The sequence below is a fragment of the Corvus kubaryi genome, unplaced genomic scaffold (genome assembly GCF_017639235.1).
Source record: "Corvus kubaryi isolate FWS band 111438036 unplaced genomic scaffold, C.kubaryi_AGA036_p1.0 37189, whole genome shotgun sequence".
NCBI classification, from domain to species: Eukaryota; Metazoa; Chordata; class Aves; order Passeriformes; family Corvidae; genus Corvus; species Corvus kubaryi.
The window spans coordinates 673,134-688,982 of NW_024581054.1; the positions used below are offsets into that span (position 1 = coordinate 673,134).

The 15,849-nt window shown below is 51.1% G+C and overlaps 1 protein-coding gene across 1 annotated transcript; it reads right to left on the minus strand.

Annotated features, from left to right (window-relative positions):
• Positions 1 to 1,289: 1,289 nt before the first annotated feature.
• Positions 1,290 to 15,829, minus strand: ZMYND12 (zinc finger MYND-type containing 12). Its single transcript, XM_042022222.1, has 8 exons — positions 15,647 to 15,829; positions 14,285 to 14,426; positions 9,105 to 9,276; positions 7,588 to 7,757; positions 5,498 to 5,620; positions 4,551 to 4,671; positions 2,882 to 3,027; positions 1,290 to 1,577 (listed from the first exon to the last, which is right to left on the minus strand). Exons 1-8 carry the CDS (start codon positions 15,727 to 15,729, stop codon positions 1,458 to 1,460), a joined length of 1,077 nt encoding a protein of 358 aa, XP_041878156.1. The 5' UTR covers positions 15,730 to 15,829; the 3' UTR covers positions 1,290 to 1,457.
• Positions 15,830 to 15,849: the final 20 nt, after the last annotated feature.

A 15,849-nucleotide genomic window follows, 5' to 3' on the forward strand; every position in this document is an offset into this window, starting at 1 on the left:
TCCCACTCCATGGAGATGACCATTCCAGCCCCTTCCAATATCCCCCACCCCATGGAGGTGGTTATTCCACACCTGATGAGGTGGAGAAGCCACCAGCATCTCCCACAGGAGTGTTGGGAGGTCTCCTAGCCCTTCCCCAGGCCTGTGCCGTGCACCCCGAGCAGCCTTATCCCACCCCCTGGAATGGAACGTGGCTGAACCTGCGCTTTTCCAGCAGCAGCAATCCCTGCTAATTGCTCAGGCCCCAGCTTGACGAAGCATTTACAAAGCACACTTGATTCCAGCCCAACTCGGCGAGGCAATTAAATACTCTCATAAATCCTCCTGAAGTAAATGAGCCTTAATCGCAGCTCAGGGCTCAGCCTGGCACAGGCCAAGATTCCCTTCTCCCCTTTCCCAGCTGTGAGGGATCAGGAGCTCCGGTGGCTGCACCGTGCTTCCCATACTCCCCATGGCCTCTGGAGCCTTCTGGTGGCTGGCCCTGCTCTGGTGTCCTTGTCCCTCCCCAGCAGGGTCACCTCTGTCCTGAGGGGTCTCGCTGTTCCCTGGGGCAGGAGCCAGCTGGGAATGGGCCTTGGGGTGGCACCAGCACCAGAGGCTGGTGGCAGATCCAAGGGGATGTCAGCTCTCTGCCAGAAGGAAACTACATCTCCTTTAGGTTAGAATGCCCAGTTGCAGCCTTTTCACTCTTTCCCTCAACACTGCTTACAGTCCCTCATGCCTCCCATGGTCCCTCCTGGATGGAAATACTTCCTGTGGAACTTCTACCCATGGAAGTGGAACAAAGGAGTCTCTCAGTGCCCAGAGCTATGAGAAGCTCTGCAGAAAGAGAAAATTCTGAGCACCTGCCCTAGTGGAAGGTGTCCCTGCCCATGGCAGAGGGTGAAGCGGGATGAGCTTTAAGGTCCCTCCCATCCCAAACCAGTCTGGGATTCTCTGGAAATTGGTTTGGAGATGGAGGGGCTCTGCAGGGAGCTGCAATGCCTTGTCAAGGCCAACCAGGTCCCTGGGAGCAGGTGTCTACCACCCCAGCCCTTCCCTGTGTTCCTCTCCTATCCCTCCATGGGATCTCCCTCACCAAACTGGCAAGCAAAGCCAGGAAACCAGTAAGAAACACACCTGAGCTCATCTTGGCTCCTGGACAACCACCATGACACTGTGAGAGGCTGTTTGCTTATTCCCAACCTGGCCAATAAATGATTAATTCAGTGTGTTCATGGTGCTTTTGTTTCTCATCCTGGTGCTGTTACGCCCTGAGAGGTTACAGAGGTGGAGCAGCACATGAAGAGTAACTCAGACCAAAATGTTTATTTTCCAAACAGTTTGGGACAGCCAGGGATGCAGCTGGAAAGAGGCGGCAGCAGCAGGAAGGACCAAGGGCTTGTGACACTCGTGGTGTTCAGGTAACCGGGTAAGAGAGAACCTGGCCAAACACCTGGGTCTGGCAGAGCCAGTTTTTATGTGGTGTGGGAAAACTGGGCATTAATCAACTCCAGCAGGTGACCAATGGTTTCTAGAGAGTCTTGCTGGGGCAGCTGCTTGGCCAAGTCAAAGGCTTTCATCCCCACCTCCTGGGCCTGGAATGGGGCAGAAGAGACATCCAGGAATTGTCAGGAATCTGGCTTTTGTCACAGGGTAGTTAAATACCTGCTGAGGCTCAGTGCAACCTGGAGCAGATCCAGGCTCCCTTTTCGAGGTGACCTGTACAAGCTGCTTTACAGGAGAGCCTAAAACTGCCAGCAGATCCCATATTTAGGATCCAGTGGTGCAGACAGGAGATTACTGACCCCAGCCCCCCGTGCTGGACATCACCTCCTGTCTAATACAGCTCCTCTGAACAATCCCGAAGCTATGAAAAAAACCAGCTGCACTGACTCTGAACGAAGTCCTTCATTTCTCTTGATAAGGAACTAAATCAATTCCCTCGGTAGCTCTTCCAGGGATCAGACATTCTCACAGTTATAAAGCTTTGTCTTTTTTCTAATTTGAATTTGTTTGTGTTTCCCAAATACTCCCATAGTTGTGGCTTTCTATAATACAATGGAGAGACCATTAGTATTTCAACACAGTATTTTTCACCATCTGTATTTTCACTCCCCATAACCCAGGCTGAAGAAACCCGGGGTTTTGAGCTCTGATCCCAAACAGATGGGCCTGATTTCCAGATGGTTTCTGCTCAGCACTTCCTCAAAATCAATTCTTGGTAAAGCACAGAAGTTACCAGTCACCTGTGAATTTTTTAGCCAGAAAGATTCAGGAATGCAGATTCCAAACTGGAATTACAGACTCCAATAGACTGAACTTTGAACTCAGGGGAATCTGGCTAAAGAACAGGTCCGTGAGCCCCAGGTGTTGCTCTCCGTGTAACCCCTGAGCTCAGGTCTAAAGGCAGCTATACTGCCAGGATAGCCCAGATAAAGGATGAATGCAGAAAATGTGGATAACTCCAGCATCCACTGGCCTGGCAGAGACCAAAACACATCCGCCTGGACTGTCAGCCTTGACAGAGTGCAGATCACACAACCATGGAATAGTTTGGCTTGCAAGGGACTTTAAAGCTGATCTCATGTCCCATGGCAGGGACATCTTCCACTGTCCCAGGTTGCTCCAAGCCCCATTCAATTGGGCCTTGGACACTTCCAGGGATGGGCTGGCCACAGCTTCTCTGGACACCCTGTGCCAGGGCCTCACCACCCTCACAGGGAAGGATTTCCTCCCAATATCCCACCCAAACCGTTGGTTTGAGAGCTAGAAGGCACTTCGTCCTCAGTCACCACCACTGTGGGCTCAGGAGAGGTGCTGGGGAACAAGAGGTCCAGGAGATAGGATGACTCCCAGGGCAGTTGACCAATTCTCCTGAACCTTTTCAGACACAACCTACCTTGGCTAAATCCAGGCCCAGGTAGTGGATCATGGCCAGGGCATGCAGGACTCGGGCTGTTTCCCTGGGATGATGCAGTGGTCCCTCTTCCCGGACCTTCAGCACCGCCCACAGGACCCGTGTTCCTTCCTCATGCTGGGCTTTGGCTGCATGGAGAAAGAAATGATCCTGATGGATGGATTTGTGCAATAGAATACATTCAAAACTGCCCAACTGGCTCTTCTGGACAGCAAAGTATTTCTACTACAAACATCAACATGGTCTGAGGGTGGGGAGGCCCTGGCACAGGGTGCCCAAAGAAGCTGTGGCTGCCCCATCCCTGGAAGTGTCCAAGGCCACATTGGATGGGGCTTGGAGCAACCTGGGACAGAGGAAGGTGTCCCTGCCCATGGCAGGGGGTGGAATTAGGTGAACTTCAAGGTCCTTCCCACCCAAACCAGCTGGGATTCTATGATCCCCGCTTCATGCAAATTCCATGCCCTTGAACAGGACTCCTTTCATCCAGTCACTGTTTTTGTTGATCAGCCTTTAGAGAGGATGTGGAGTCACAACAGCTGCAGGAAAAGAACTACTTTTCTACTCCTGTCACACCAAAGATGGTCTCCTGTAGCCCTGCCTTGGTGTTCTTCCTACTCTGGGAACTCCTGATGGAGGTAGTGCCAGGAAATGGGATTTACAGAAATGTTTCTCTTATAATCACAGAATCCCAGACTGCTTTGGGTTGGAAGGCACCTTAAAGACCATCTCATTCCAACCCCCTGCCACGGGCAGGGACACCTTCCACTTCCAGATCAGGTTGCTCCAAGCCCTGTCCAACCTGACTTTGAACATTCCAGGGAGAGAAATTGTTATTCCCATTCCTGACAATGTCCTTATTAGCACAGATGGTAGAAAGGAGCCAAGAACCAGAGTCTGGTCTGGCTTCAGTGGAGCCTGAGGTAGTACCAGGGGCACACTGATGCTTTCTGCACCTTTACGTGCCGGTGAGAAACTCCCCAGCCTTTCCCTCAAGAGTACTTTCCTGATTAATACATCCAATTATCTGTACAGGCTATTCCACCATGTCCTACTGCTCCAGAGGGGAGCTGTAGCCCCTCCCAAGTGAGGTGAAATGTCACATCCATTATTAAAGGAAGACGGAGGAACTGCAGAGAAATGAGAATGTTCAAGTATCAGATTGCACCAGGAGAGGTTTACTTTGAATATTAGAAGGGATGTAAAGCATTGGAACAGGCTGCCCAGGGTGGAGTCACCATGCCTGGAAGTGTCCAGAAAACATGTGGATATGGCATTTGGGATGTGGGTTAGTGGTGAACAGGACAGTGCTGGAGGAATGGTTGGACTTGATGATTTTAAAGGTCCTTTCTAACCTAAATGATTCTATGATTCCATGGATCAAATCTTGCTTTGCTCCAGTCAGTGCCAAGGGAGCTGTGAAACGGAGAATGCAAACAGAAAGGGCAAAGCTGGGTTTCCACGGCACACTCTCACTCCTGAAGTGGCCTGCGGCAATCTGCCAAGCACCAACATCAAGAACACTTGGCATTCCCATTAAATTCAGCCTCTGGAAACACCATGCCAACCCCAACACTGCCAACATGATCTGTAGGGTGCAGGGACTCTTTAACCCCCCACTTCTCAAAGGTTTTGGAGCAATAGCAGCTCTTACTCATCCCATCCTCGATGCCTTCCTCATCCTCAGAGAAGGGCGATGCTTCCACGTGGGCCTGGAGCGCTCGCTGGTGCCTGTGAAGGGTGCTCAGCAGCCAGTCATGCCAGAGGCTACTCACCTGGCAGGAAGCATGGGAATTATTTCACTCCTGTGAATCCCTGGTATTCAGTTGTTCTCCAAACAATGTCCCTGCACGGCCCATCCCCTCTGAGTGCCTGCGGGTCACTGAGCTAGGCTGGATGTTCCTGGAGGGATTGCACCGCTCCTCTCCCACACAGCCCCAGCTGGAATCCCTCACTTCTCCAGTTGATTAGGGATTTTCACCTAACTTGAACAAATCTAACCAAAATACTCTAACCAAATCTAACCAAAAGCTAGTTGAGTTGAAGATTGGGACAGGAATGGTGGTGGATTTTGCAGCTCCCAGCACCTTATTTCCACAAAAATTGATTTAAACAAATAAAAGCTCGTTTTTTTCAGTTATTAAATCAAGTAGATAATTATTACTTTCCTAGCTTGATCAATCCATTCTGAAAATCTTTTATCAGTGTGACTTTTCACTGATTCCCAGTGTAAATTTTAGGTGGCTTGTTTGTATCCCACTCTTCCCTGGCTTTAGGAACTCCTCAGAGACCCTCTGTGCTGGTGGGACTCTAACCTCTGGCACAGGGAATTTGGTAGCAAAGCTGTTTTTTGACAAGGTTTGGCTGCCCAAACTGAAGACAGTTTATTAAGAATTTTGAACTGATCACAGGATTAATGTCTCCTGGTTTTAACTCAGAGAATTATTTAAGTACGAAAAGGGTTTCTGGGATTGATCCTTAAAGGTAACACTGACACTTGATATAGTCATCATCTCTTTAAAGGGAAATGGAAAAACCATTGGAAAGAGTACCAAAAAAAGCTGAGAAAAACTCAAGAGGATGATTTTTGGTCCTACCAACCTCAGTATAGAGCGAGTTTGCTGCATCCATTTTATTCTGGCGGAAGAAAATGTTGGCCATGTGGAAGTACCCTCCAGAGACCTCAACAGAATTAAGTCCAAACTCAGCAGTAGCCAGGTAAACCTGAAATCAATATTAAACAAAAAATAAACCCCAGAAGGTTCATGTTCATGTCAAACCTGGGAAGTTTTTCAGTGTGGATTAATAATATTGCAAATGTTCAGGGCAGATTATAGCTGTTAGTGATTGGAAAATGTGATACTTAAAAGCTGGTTTTGGGGGGTTATATAAAGGAATGAAGTACTAAAAACTCTACTTGGGGGTTATCCATAGGAATGAGGTACTAACAAGCTGTATTTTGCAGGGGGTTATCCATAGGAATAAGGTATAAAAACTCTGTATTTTGGGGTTGTCCATGGGAATGAGGTCCTTGAGAACCGTATTTTGGGGTTTATCCATAGGATCCATAGGAATATACTTAGCTCACAGAGTTCATCCATAGGAACATACTAAAAAGCTGTATTTTGGGACTGATCCATGGGAATGCAACACCCTAAATCCCCTCTGTCTGGGGCAGAGGCACCTGCTTGGTTCATTGTCTAAAGCCCAGGGCAGGATTCCCCCCCTCTCCCCCTCTTCCTGTGCCACCTCTCCCAAAGCCCATCCTGCTGCTTTCCCAGCCCCCAGACAAGCCGGTTCTTCCCTGGGAGCCCTGGAGGATCAGTGGGAAGGCAGTGGAGCATTCCAGCTATTCTGAGCTGGCGTGTGACTCTCAGCAGATTCCAGACACGCAGCTAAGGTCCAGGCAGGTCCTGAACTTGCTAAGAGCAAAAAAATTCTTACCTGGTGCCCTTTCAGGCACCACATTTAGGGAATCTAAAAAAAAAAAAACGAAAAAGGATTTTGGCAATCTCCCAAGCCTTTTGGGAGACTCCTGTGCAGGATTCTCAAATTCCCAAAGGGTTTTTAGACTAAGCAGAGACAAGTTTGTGTGTTATAATAGAAAGGGTCTAATTCTTCTCCCTTTATGTCATCATTTATACCCACACAAAGCCACTATCAAATTCCACAGGAGTGGGGATACATCACTCCGCACTGGATAAATTTAGTCTACATAGGACAGAAATAGGATGTGGAGAAGTTCATCTGGCTTTGGAGGATCAAATGACAGGCAAAGCATCCTCAGGAACATAGCTGGCAATGACCACTTCCAATGTAACAAACTGTTTTCATGGTTAAAGAGGTAGAATTGGAGAAAACGTCATTGAACCAGATACCGAAATAGGGAAATAATGCATTAATTAAATAATGGGTGACAGACCTGAGAAAGTATTGAGGGAAATAGCAGCCAGAATGTAAATTATCTGTGGAATAAAAGGCAACTCCATCAGTTTGGGGCAGGAATGTCTGGGCATCTCAGCACTGTAATGAAGCTGATGGAGAAATTTATAGGGAGAAGCAGTAAAGACAAGGAATGCAAGAAACATATGAGGAGTGGCTGAGGGAGGCTCAGCCTGGAGCAAAGGAGGCTCAGGGGGGACCTTCCGGTTCTCCACAACTCCCTGACAGGAGGGTGCAGCCACGGCGGGGGGTCAGGCTCTGCTCCCAGGGAACAGGAGGAGAGGAAATGGCCTCAAGTTGTGCCAGGTGAGGTTCAAGTAAGGATATCGGGAAAAATTCTTCATGGAAAGGGTGTTCAAGTATTGGAACAGGCTGCGCAGGGCAGTGGTGGAATCACCATCCCTGGAGGTGTTCAAAAAAATGTGTGGACGTGGCACTTGGGAGACCTGGGTTAGAGGTGGACCTGGCAGTGCTGGGGGAATGGTTGGACTTGATAATCTTGGAGGGCTTTTCCAACTGTAGTGATTCCATGATTTTTTTGTCACTTCACGGGAATAGGGGTAACTGGCAAAACACATCTTTAGCTCACACATGGATCCACAGGTGTCTCAGATCTATCCAGTTCAGGTAATGTAATGTGAACCCTCTCAAGATCCCAAATCTGCCTGCTGGCATTTCCATATCAATGTGGGAGGAGAGAAAGAATTGAAATGGAAGTGTTGCTTGTTCCTGTACTCCAAGGGACTTACATCATTGGCCAGGTGATACAAAGCCTGGTCCAGGTTTCCTTCAGCAACAGAGAAAAGCCCCAGCCCACGGTGTAACTTAGACTGAAGAGCAGCACTGCAGTCTGGGGTTTGGAGGATGATCCACCGGGCTTGGGAGAGATACTTGGCTGCCTGTCGGAGACGGCCAGTGCCTGGAATGACATGTAGGAATAATCAGGGGAATAAGGAGGATAAGGAGCATTTTTTAAACAGGAAAGTCAGAGAACACTGCTGGCTGTCCCTTTGGGGTAGCTTGATATGGAGCTGCAATTTGGGGATTCCCCACTTCTTTCACAAGTGCTTCTGAGTTGTCCAGGTGTCTAAAGTCTCATTTACAGACAGGTGAATGTGTAGAGAACGCCAAAAGGAGCCAGAAGCCACAAAATTCCGGACTGATTTGGATTGGAGGGGACCTTCAAGCTCATCCAGTTCCACCCCCTGCCATGGGCAGGGACACCTTCCACTATCCCAGGGTGCTCCAAGCCCTGTCCAACGTGGCCTTGGACACTCCCAGAGATCCAGGGGCAGCCACAGCTTCTCTGGGCACCCTGTCCCAGGGCCTCACCACCCTCACAGCCAAGAATTCCTTCCCAGCACCCCATCTGACCCTGCCCTCTGGCAGTGGGAAGCCATTTCCCCCTTGTCCTGGCACTCCAGACCCTCATCTAAAGTCCCTCTCCAGCTCTCCTGGAGCCCCTTTAGGCCCTGGAAGGGGCTCTGAGGTCTCCCTGGAGCTTTCTCTTCTCCAGGTGAACACCCCCAGCTCTCCCAGCCTGGCTCCATGGCAGAGGGTCTCAATCTCTCTGGAACACGTGGCCTAGACCAGTCCACTCTGGGCAGGCACTGATGACTCGCACCTTGTCACACTGGAATTACTCACAGGATTTTTTCTCCCTGCTCTCACCACGCCATTTAGACAACCCCTGAGCCAGCTCTGTTGCGCCAGCGGAGCATTGTGCGTGCTCCTGGAATGGCAGTGATTTACAGGGATCTCTCTTGCTGGGAGAGCAGCTCCCATGCCCTCATTTGCCATGTTTTCCAAAGCACACAATGAGAAAAGGCTCTGCTCAGGCAGAGAAAGATTTGTGAATGAACCGGGGAGTTCTTCGGGTGCAATGGCCTCTGAAATGTTTGCTGGTTCCCTGAGATAAGAGCACAACCAATCACCTTCGGGAATTCAATGCTTTGGAGAGTCACCCGAGGCCACGGAGGCAAAGAACAGACTTTCATAAGGCTTCTCTTGTGGGAATTGGTGGAGAGGGAGAAGACATTTCATTTGCTTTCATTGATCTCCTGAGTGCTGAGAGATTCTTTTCCCCAGAGCCACAGAAAAGGGGTGTGAGGGGGGTGTGTGTTTGGGACGGCTCAAATCTCTGCAATGCCCTTGAGGCAGAGCAGGGCCCAGAGCTGCTCCTTCCCAGATAAATGGCAAATGGAAACCAGAAACCTGACCCGGGAGGCCTTGCCCTTGCCAGCATTCCCATGTAGACAATGCTCACCCGTGGAGGCCTCAGCCAGGAGCAGATAGATGGGCACGAGCTGCATGGAGCCAGAGCCGAACACTCTGGAGCTGAAGCGCAGTGCCTGCAGTGCTGCAGGAATTGCTTCCAGGGGCTTCCCTGCCCACACAAACCCCTGGGCTGTGCTCAATGCCACAGCAATGAGGGATTCCTGCAGGGAAGCAGAGCAGGGGCAGAGTGAGAAAAGACAGGGAGAAAGGAAATCACAGAATCCCACAATGGTTTGGGTTGGAGGGACCTTAGAGCCCATCTCAACCCATCCCCTCCCATGGGACACCTTCCACTAGACCAGGTGGTTACAGATGCACAGGGTCTTTTTAAAATCGAGTTTTCAAGTTATAAAGCATCAATTGTAATGTAGTTTGTGGCTGTAATTAACAGACAGACATTAAAGCTGTCATATTAGAGCATATTAGAGTCTGGCTCCGTTCCTGCTCCGAGCAGGAACAGCTTTGGACATCCTCACAGGTCATGTGGTGTCTTCTGGGACGAAGAATCCTTTACACCTCCTGACAAGGTCTCATAAGGCTGCAGCAATAAAAGCTGTGAAGCACAGAAAACGATCATCACAAGACCAGAAAGGAGATTAGAGCCAGGGGCCCCAGCGTGACTCAGAGCCAGCCAGGCCCCGTGGTGCCAGCACGGCACATCTCCAACTGCTGGAGACACGGCCAGCGAGTGAGGAGAGAGCTCCTCACAGGGAACTGCAGCTTCATCCCACCCTCTCCTGGCTGGTCCTGGGCTGAGATTTTGTGTGCAGAGTCTGAAAACTGGTCAAAATCAGAATGTGTTACACTCACCAAATCCATCCCCAGCCGGAGTTGGTGGTGCAGCAGCTTCTGCAGCCTTTGTCAGAGTTTGTCAGAATCCGTAACTTATCCTGTATTTATCCATGTATAGCTGCTCCCTGCCTTTTGCTGTTCCTACCAGTCCACACCATTTGGCCTCTCCACTGTTAGCAGCTGATGTAATTGCCAGCTCCACAAACAGATCTTCATCCCAATGCCTGCTCCCTGCCAGGAGCTGTGCATGCTGTGCCCTTACAGGGATGCCAAGGAAAAAGCGCCAGGATCCTTGCAGAATCCCAGAATCCCAGAAAGGTTTGCGCTGGGAGGGGCCTTAAAGCTCATCTTTTCCACCCCCTGTCATGGGAAGGGACATATTCCACTAGACCAGGTTGCTCAGAGCCCCAGCCAGCCAGCTACTAACACTTCTTCATCAGCTTTTCCCAGCAGTGGTGCAGCAGGAAAGGTGCCTGAGAAGCAGTGGTGCTGCTGGAGAGCAGTGGGACCCTGGGAAAACACCAGTTCCCCCCTTTATCACCCTCTGCCACCAGCTGGGGCTGAGCTGAGCAGACACACCAATCTCAGAGCTCCTGGAGGCCAGGCTTTGGCATTTGGCTGAGCTTGACCTGCTTGGAGTGAGGCAGAGTTGTGCCATGGGTGAAGGAGCAACTCTGGGACAGCCTGTGAGTGTTTCCTGGAGATCCTGGCTCAGGTGAAGAGACACCTGTTTGGATAAATGCAATTGTGGAAGAACACAGCCCAGAGCAACAGCCCCATCTCCAGTGAGGAGAGCCAGGAGCCAGAAAACACAGCACCCATTCCTGAGCTACCAGAACATGGAGAGGGGAAAGGCAGGTTTTCCAGAGAAGCTGTGGCATCCCTGGAAATGTTCAAGGCCAGATTGGACAGGGCTTAGAGCAACCTGGGGTAGTAGAAGGTGTCCCTGCCCTTGGAAAGAGGTGGAATGAGATGGACTTTAAGGTCTTTTCCACCCCAAACCAATTTGGGATTCTGTGAAACACAAACTATGTCCAGGGAGCAGGTGGTGCCCAGGAGAAAACCAGCATATGCTTGGGGCAGCAGCAGGAAAAGCTGGTATTTCTCAGGCTCTCTGTGCCAGTCTGGTGCAACCAGCGCAGACCCTGGTGCATGGGCATCGCCCAGATTGGCATCTGGGAGGTGCTGGAGATCGGGATCATTCTTTTTTTACTCTATTGTCAATGGTACCATCGCTGCTTCCCATGGCCTGAAACATCTGCAGTGAGGACAAGCTGGGGGTTGGACTCTGGCACAGCTTCCAGGAGGAAAAGGAAGGGCGGGAGGCAAGAGGAGCCCTGGAGCGGTGAATATTTCCGACCACAGTTCCAAGCCTTGGAGGATGGTTTCCTTTGGCCCTGAGGAGCCCTGGGGGAATAGTTCCTTTTGGCCCTGCCCTGGTTTCCCCCTCGCCCCTGGCCCTGTCACTTTGGGCTCTTTCCATGTGTGTTGCCATTTGAGGTTTCTCTGAAGGCGCTGCCACACAGTTTTTGGGGCTTGAGGGGGCTGAGGACCCCAGCTCTGCTCCAGGTGGGAGCCGGGGGTTGGGAACACACTCAGGGCTCAGTGCCACTTCCATTATTCACACTGAGGCACCAAAACTGATGGTGTGTCTGAAGAAATGAGGATTTCAGGAAGAGGGAAGGCTCCAGTGAGCTGGAGCTGAACCTACAGCCAGAGCAGTGCCGCGGCTGGCTGGGCTGGACCTTTTCCCATGCCCAGGAGCTGTGGGGAGCTGACATCACGCAGGCAGGTGAGGCTCTTCTCCAAACAGAAACTTGGAGTTCTGTCAGTTTGGAGGTGCTGTCTGCAGGCTCCCCCCTGGCTATGTTGACAGAAGCAGATTTCTATCAACAAAGCTTTGGAGCACAGATGAGGAATGAAACTCATAAAACCTCCTGGCTCCCAGCTCCCTGCTCCTTGAGCCACAGGGCATTTGGATGTGCCCAGGTTTCCCTGTGTCCTGACTGAGGCTGGAGCTCTGTGTTTTCTAAACAAACATGAGGCAGGAGTGGGTGAAGTACAGCAGAAATGTTCAAAAAGCAGCAAACCCACAGGCAGGCTTCGGGCAGAAGGTTTTTTCTCTGGTTACCATGAGACTGAAGAGCTTTTCCCTCAACTTCAAAGGCCTTTTTTGCATAGAATCCCAGACTGGTTTGGGTTGAAGGAACCCTAAGGCTCATCTCATCCCAACCCCTGCCATGGGCAGGGACACCTTCCACTATCCCAGGTTGCTCCAAGCCCTGTCCAGCGTGGCCTTGGACACTTCCAGGGATCCAGGGGCAGCCACAGCTGCTCTTGGCACCCTGTGCCAGGGCCTCACCACCCTCACAGGGAAGAACTTTTTAAAGCACTTTTGTTGAATCTGCAATAGGAATGTGATGCAGCCAGTGAGACAAGGCACTGAATAATCTCCCCCTCTCCCAATATCTCTGAGCCAGCCCAGCCCCAACTTGGCTGTTCCAAGCCCTGCCAGACAAAAAGGAACTTCCCCTCTTGCTGGGAAAGCCAGCAGATAACTGAGGGATTTCCCGTCTCCCTCCTTTCTTTGGAGAGAAGGAAAGCCAAGTGTCCCTGCACAGACCGTTCTCACAATCTATTTTATTTCAATAGGCTGGAGACAAAGGTCAAAGAGCAGATGTTGTTAAGGGTTGTTAAGGAGCCTATAAAAATCCCCACTTCAGAAAAACCCTGGAGTCTGCTCTCCCCACCTTGCCCATGGAGCCATTCCCAGCCCAGGCTCCCGCTCCAGGCTGCTGTTTGCTGACCCAGTGTGAACCCCAATCAAGAGTGACTTTCTCTCCACCAGCCTCATCTTCCTGCTGTCTTTCCCTTCACCTAATTAAACCAGCAGATTAACTTCCAGCTAATGAAGGAGCACTTCCCTCAGCTGGCAGCCACGTGGCCTGTTGGAATGTATGGAGATAATTTTAGTTGCTGTAAAGTCAGTGATGTAATCAGTGTCAACATCAGTGTTCAATAGCAGGGGAGCTTCTTGGAACAGCTTCAAGCACTTCTGGATGCAAAATCCTGCCACAGCCCCGTGACACCCATTTTAACCTTCCTTGCAGGCTTTATAAAGAACAACTTAAACAGAACCTAGAACTAAGGAAGTTTTTCATTTTCCCTTTGGGACACACTGGCCTGACACACCTTCCGTGGACTTTGCTCAACAGTCTCACCTGGGATTTTCAGCCAGACAGAAGTTCCCAAACCAGCCTGTGATATCATTGCCCAATTCCTGTAAAACCAAAAGGAATCTGCTGCCTAAAGCCTGTCATGAGCTCTCACCAAGGAGAACTTTTGCCTTGGGACTTTGTCTTTCTGGAAGCTCCCAAGACAGGTGACAGAAATGAGCTGGTCCCCAAAGCCCCACAGTTGGGCCAGAAACACCTTAAAAGTAATAATTCCTATAAAATTCAAGATTAGGGATGTTATTTTCAGTGGCACCATTGGATTGTTCCAAGTCCACTGCGTGCTGCCCCATTATTCTGTGTCTGGGAGTTGTTATAGAGGGAAAATTATTTCCATAGGGAGGATTTTCAGGAGCAGATGCACCTGGGTGGGTTATTTTAGCAACAATGTGGAACGGCAGCTCCTGCCACTCCATAAACAGAAAAAGAAGGAGTTGCAAACCACTGGGGCTGGAAAGGAGCTGCACATCTGCACATCCCTGAGGCCTGATGGAGATAAAAGGCTGCACTTAGTGGGAAAGGGTGTTCCAAGTTGGTCAGGAAAACAAAGGGAGGGGACTTGGTTTCTTTGCCTCTCTGCTCTGGGAAAGAGGATACCCTCCCATCAAACAGCCTGGGAGAAGCAAAGCTCAGCTGGATCCTGGACTAACCAGGGTGATGGACCAACTCCCTGGCAGGGTGGGAAATCCAGGACTGCTGCTGCCCGAGGAAGTTCAGGACACCAAATAAACACTTGGTGGAAAAGGCTGGAGGCTCAGGAGTGACAGAGAAGATAATCCCACTCCCCTTACTTTTGAGGTTTTGTTTTAAAAAAACAACCCCCAAACCTCCGCAATCAAGTCCCAAATCAACCAAGGAGGTGCCATCCTCTTCTTTGGGAGCATCCAGATGGAGGAATTCTAAAGGGGTGGATCCTGTGAAGGCAAAAGCCCTGCTTGGTTTTAGGCAAGAAATTCCTTTCAGTTTTATAGGAATTGGGCAGTGACAGCCCAAGCTGCTTTGGAGACTCCTGTGTGGCTGAAAATTCCAGGTGAGCGCAGTCTGCCCCCAGTGTGTCCCACGATGTACAGCCAGGGTAGGGAGAGGAGCTGGAATTCCTTCCCTGGCAGCACTTTAAAGTTGTGCTTGTTCCTCCCGCACCCACCTGCCTCCTCAGCAGCTGCTCCTTGCCAAGTTTTCTGTCTTTTTCAGAATGGAAACAGGGCTGGGGCCCGAGGACTGGGAGGAGCAGCTGGCAGATATGGCCATGGATGCTGATCCAGTCGGTTCTCTGGTGGGAGACATCACTGGCAAAACAAGGGGAGAAGGATACTGATATTTGCTGGGATATGATGTAAGGAAAGATTATTCCCTACTGTATTTCAGGACTTTCTCCACAACAATTACCCACAGCCCCTGGGCTGTTTACAGGGCGCCCAGTACATGATATTTCCAAATGTTTCCATTCCACAGTGCTGTCCTGCCACATCTCCACAGTTCTCTGTGTTAAAATCCTTATTTAAATCACTCCCTGAACTTCTGATACAGCAAGGTTTGAGCAAGTCCCTGGGTTCCAACACTGGAAAAACAAAAACCACAAACCAACCCACACCAGGTCACTGTGGGAACAAGGAATGTTCTGGAATTCAGTGACTGCTCTGAGGGCATCTGAGGCATGTTTGTGTGACACTCCAGAGCTCCCGGCTCTGTTGCCTCCCTGATGCAGGAGCCACTGGAAGGGAGCAGGAACATCCCAGGTGAGTGTGTCTGCTCCAGTTGCTGCTGCCCTGCTGGCTGAGCTCTACCCTGGGCCCTCTCCAGGCTCCCAGGCTCCATTCTGAGTCTGGTCCCTGCCTCCTGAGCCCATCCCTGCCGGCTGAGCTTTGTCTCAGATCTCATCCCTGAGTCCTGGGCTTTGTGGAGGTTGTCCCTGTACTGAGCCTCATTCCAGGGATAATCCCTGCCTGTTGCCTATGTCCCAGACCACATCCCAAGCTTTGTCCCTGTCTCTCTGTCCTTGCTCTGTACCTGCCTCCTACGTTTCATCCTGGGCCTTCTCCACGTGTCCTGAGCCTCATTCTGTGGCTGGTTCCTGCTTCCTGGGCCTCACCCTGGGCCTTCTTCCAGTGCCCTATGCCTCATCCTGGGGCTAATGCCTGCCTCCTGCCCTGTTCCTGTGTCCCAGAACACATCCCCAACTTTAATCCTGTCTCTCAGCCCTTGCCCTGGGCCAGTCCCTGCCTCCCAGCCCTTTCTCCTGCGTCCTGAGTCTTGTCCTGGGCCTGTTCCTGCCTTTTGTGCCACATCCTGGGCCTCGTGTTCTGAGCCTTGTTGTGTCCTGCCTCTCGTCCTGTCCCAAGTCTGTTCCTGCCTCCTCCTTCCTGGGCCTCATCCTGAATCCCAAGCCTTATCCCAAGCTTTCTGCCTGTGCCTCGAGCCTCACCCTGGAGCTAATCCCTGGCCTCTGCCCTGTCCCTGTGCCCCAGACATCATCCTGCTCCCAGGGCCTCCCCCCGGAGTCTCTCACCAGTAGTAGGTGAGGCGGCAGCCGGGGCAGCGCAGCGGGGCCGTTCGGGCCCCGCACAGTTCGCAACGCGGGAGCCCCGCCATGGCCGGCCCTGAACCCTCGACGCGTCCCTGGTTACCGGGGTGACGCTTCCGGCGAGACGGAAACACGTCACTTCCGATAAACACTAACGACAGCGCTGGCTTGCCGTTGCGAAGGCAACA

Coding starts and splice junctions, on each gene's coding strand:
- ZMYND12 (XM_042022222.1), bottom strand. CDS start 15,729: ATGGCGGGGCTCCCGCGTTGCGAACTGTGCGGGGCCCGAACGGCCCCG. Junction 9,277..14,284: donor AGCAGCTGCTGAGGAGGCAG/GTGGGTGCGGGA, acceptor GCTTCCCTGCAG/GAATCCCTCATTGCTGTGGC. Junction 1,578..2,881: donor TGGGCCTGGATTTAGCCAAG/GTAGGTTGTGTC, acceptor GCCCCATTCCAG/GCCCAGGAGGTGGGGATGAA.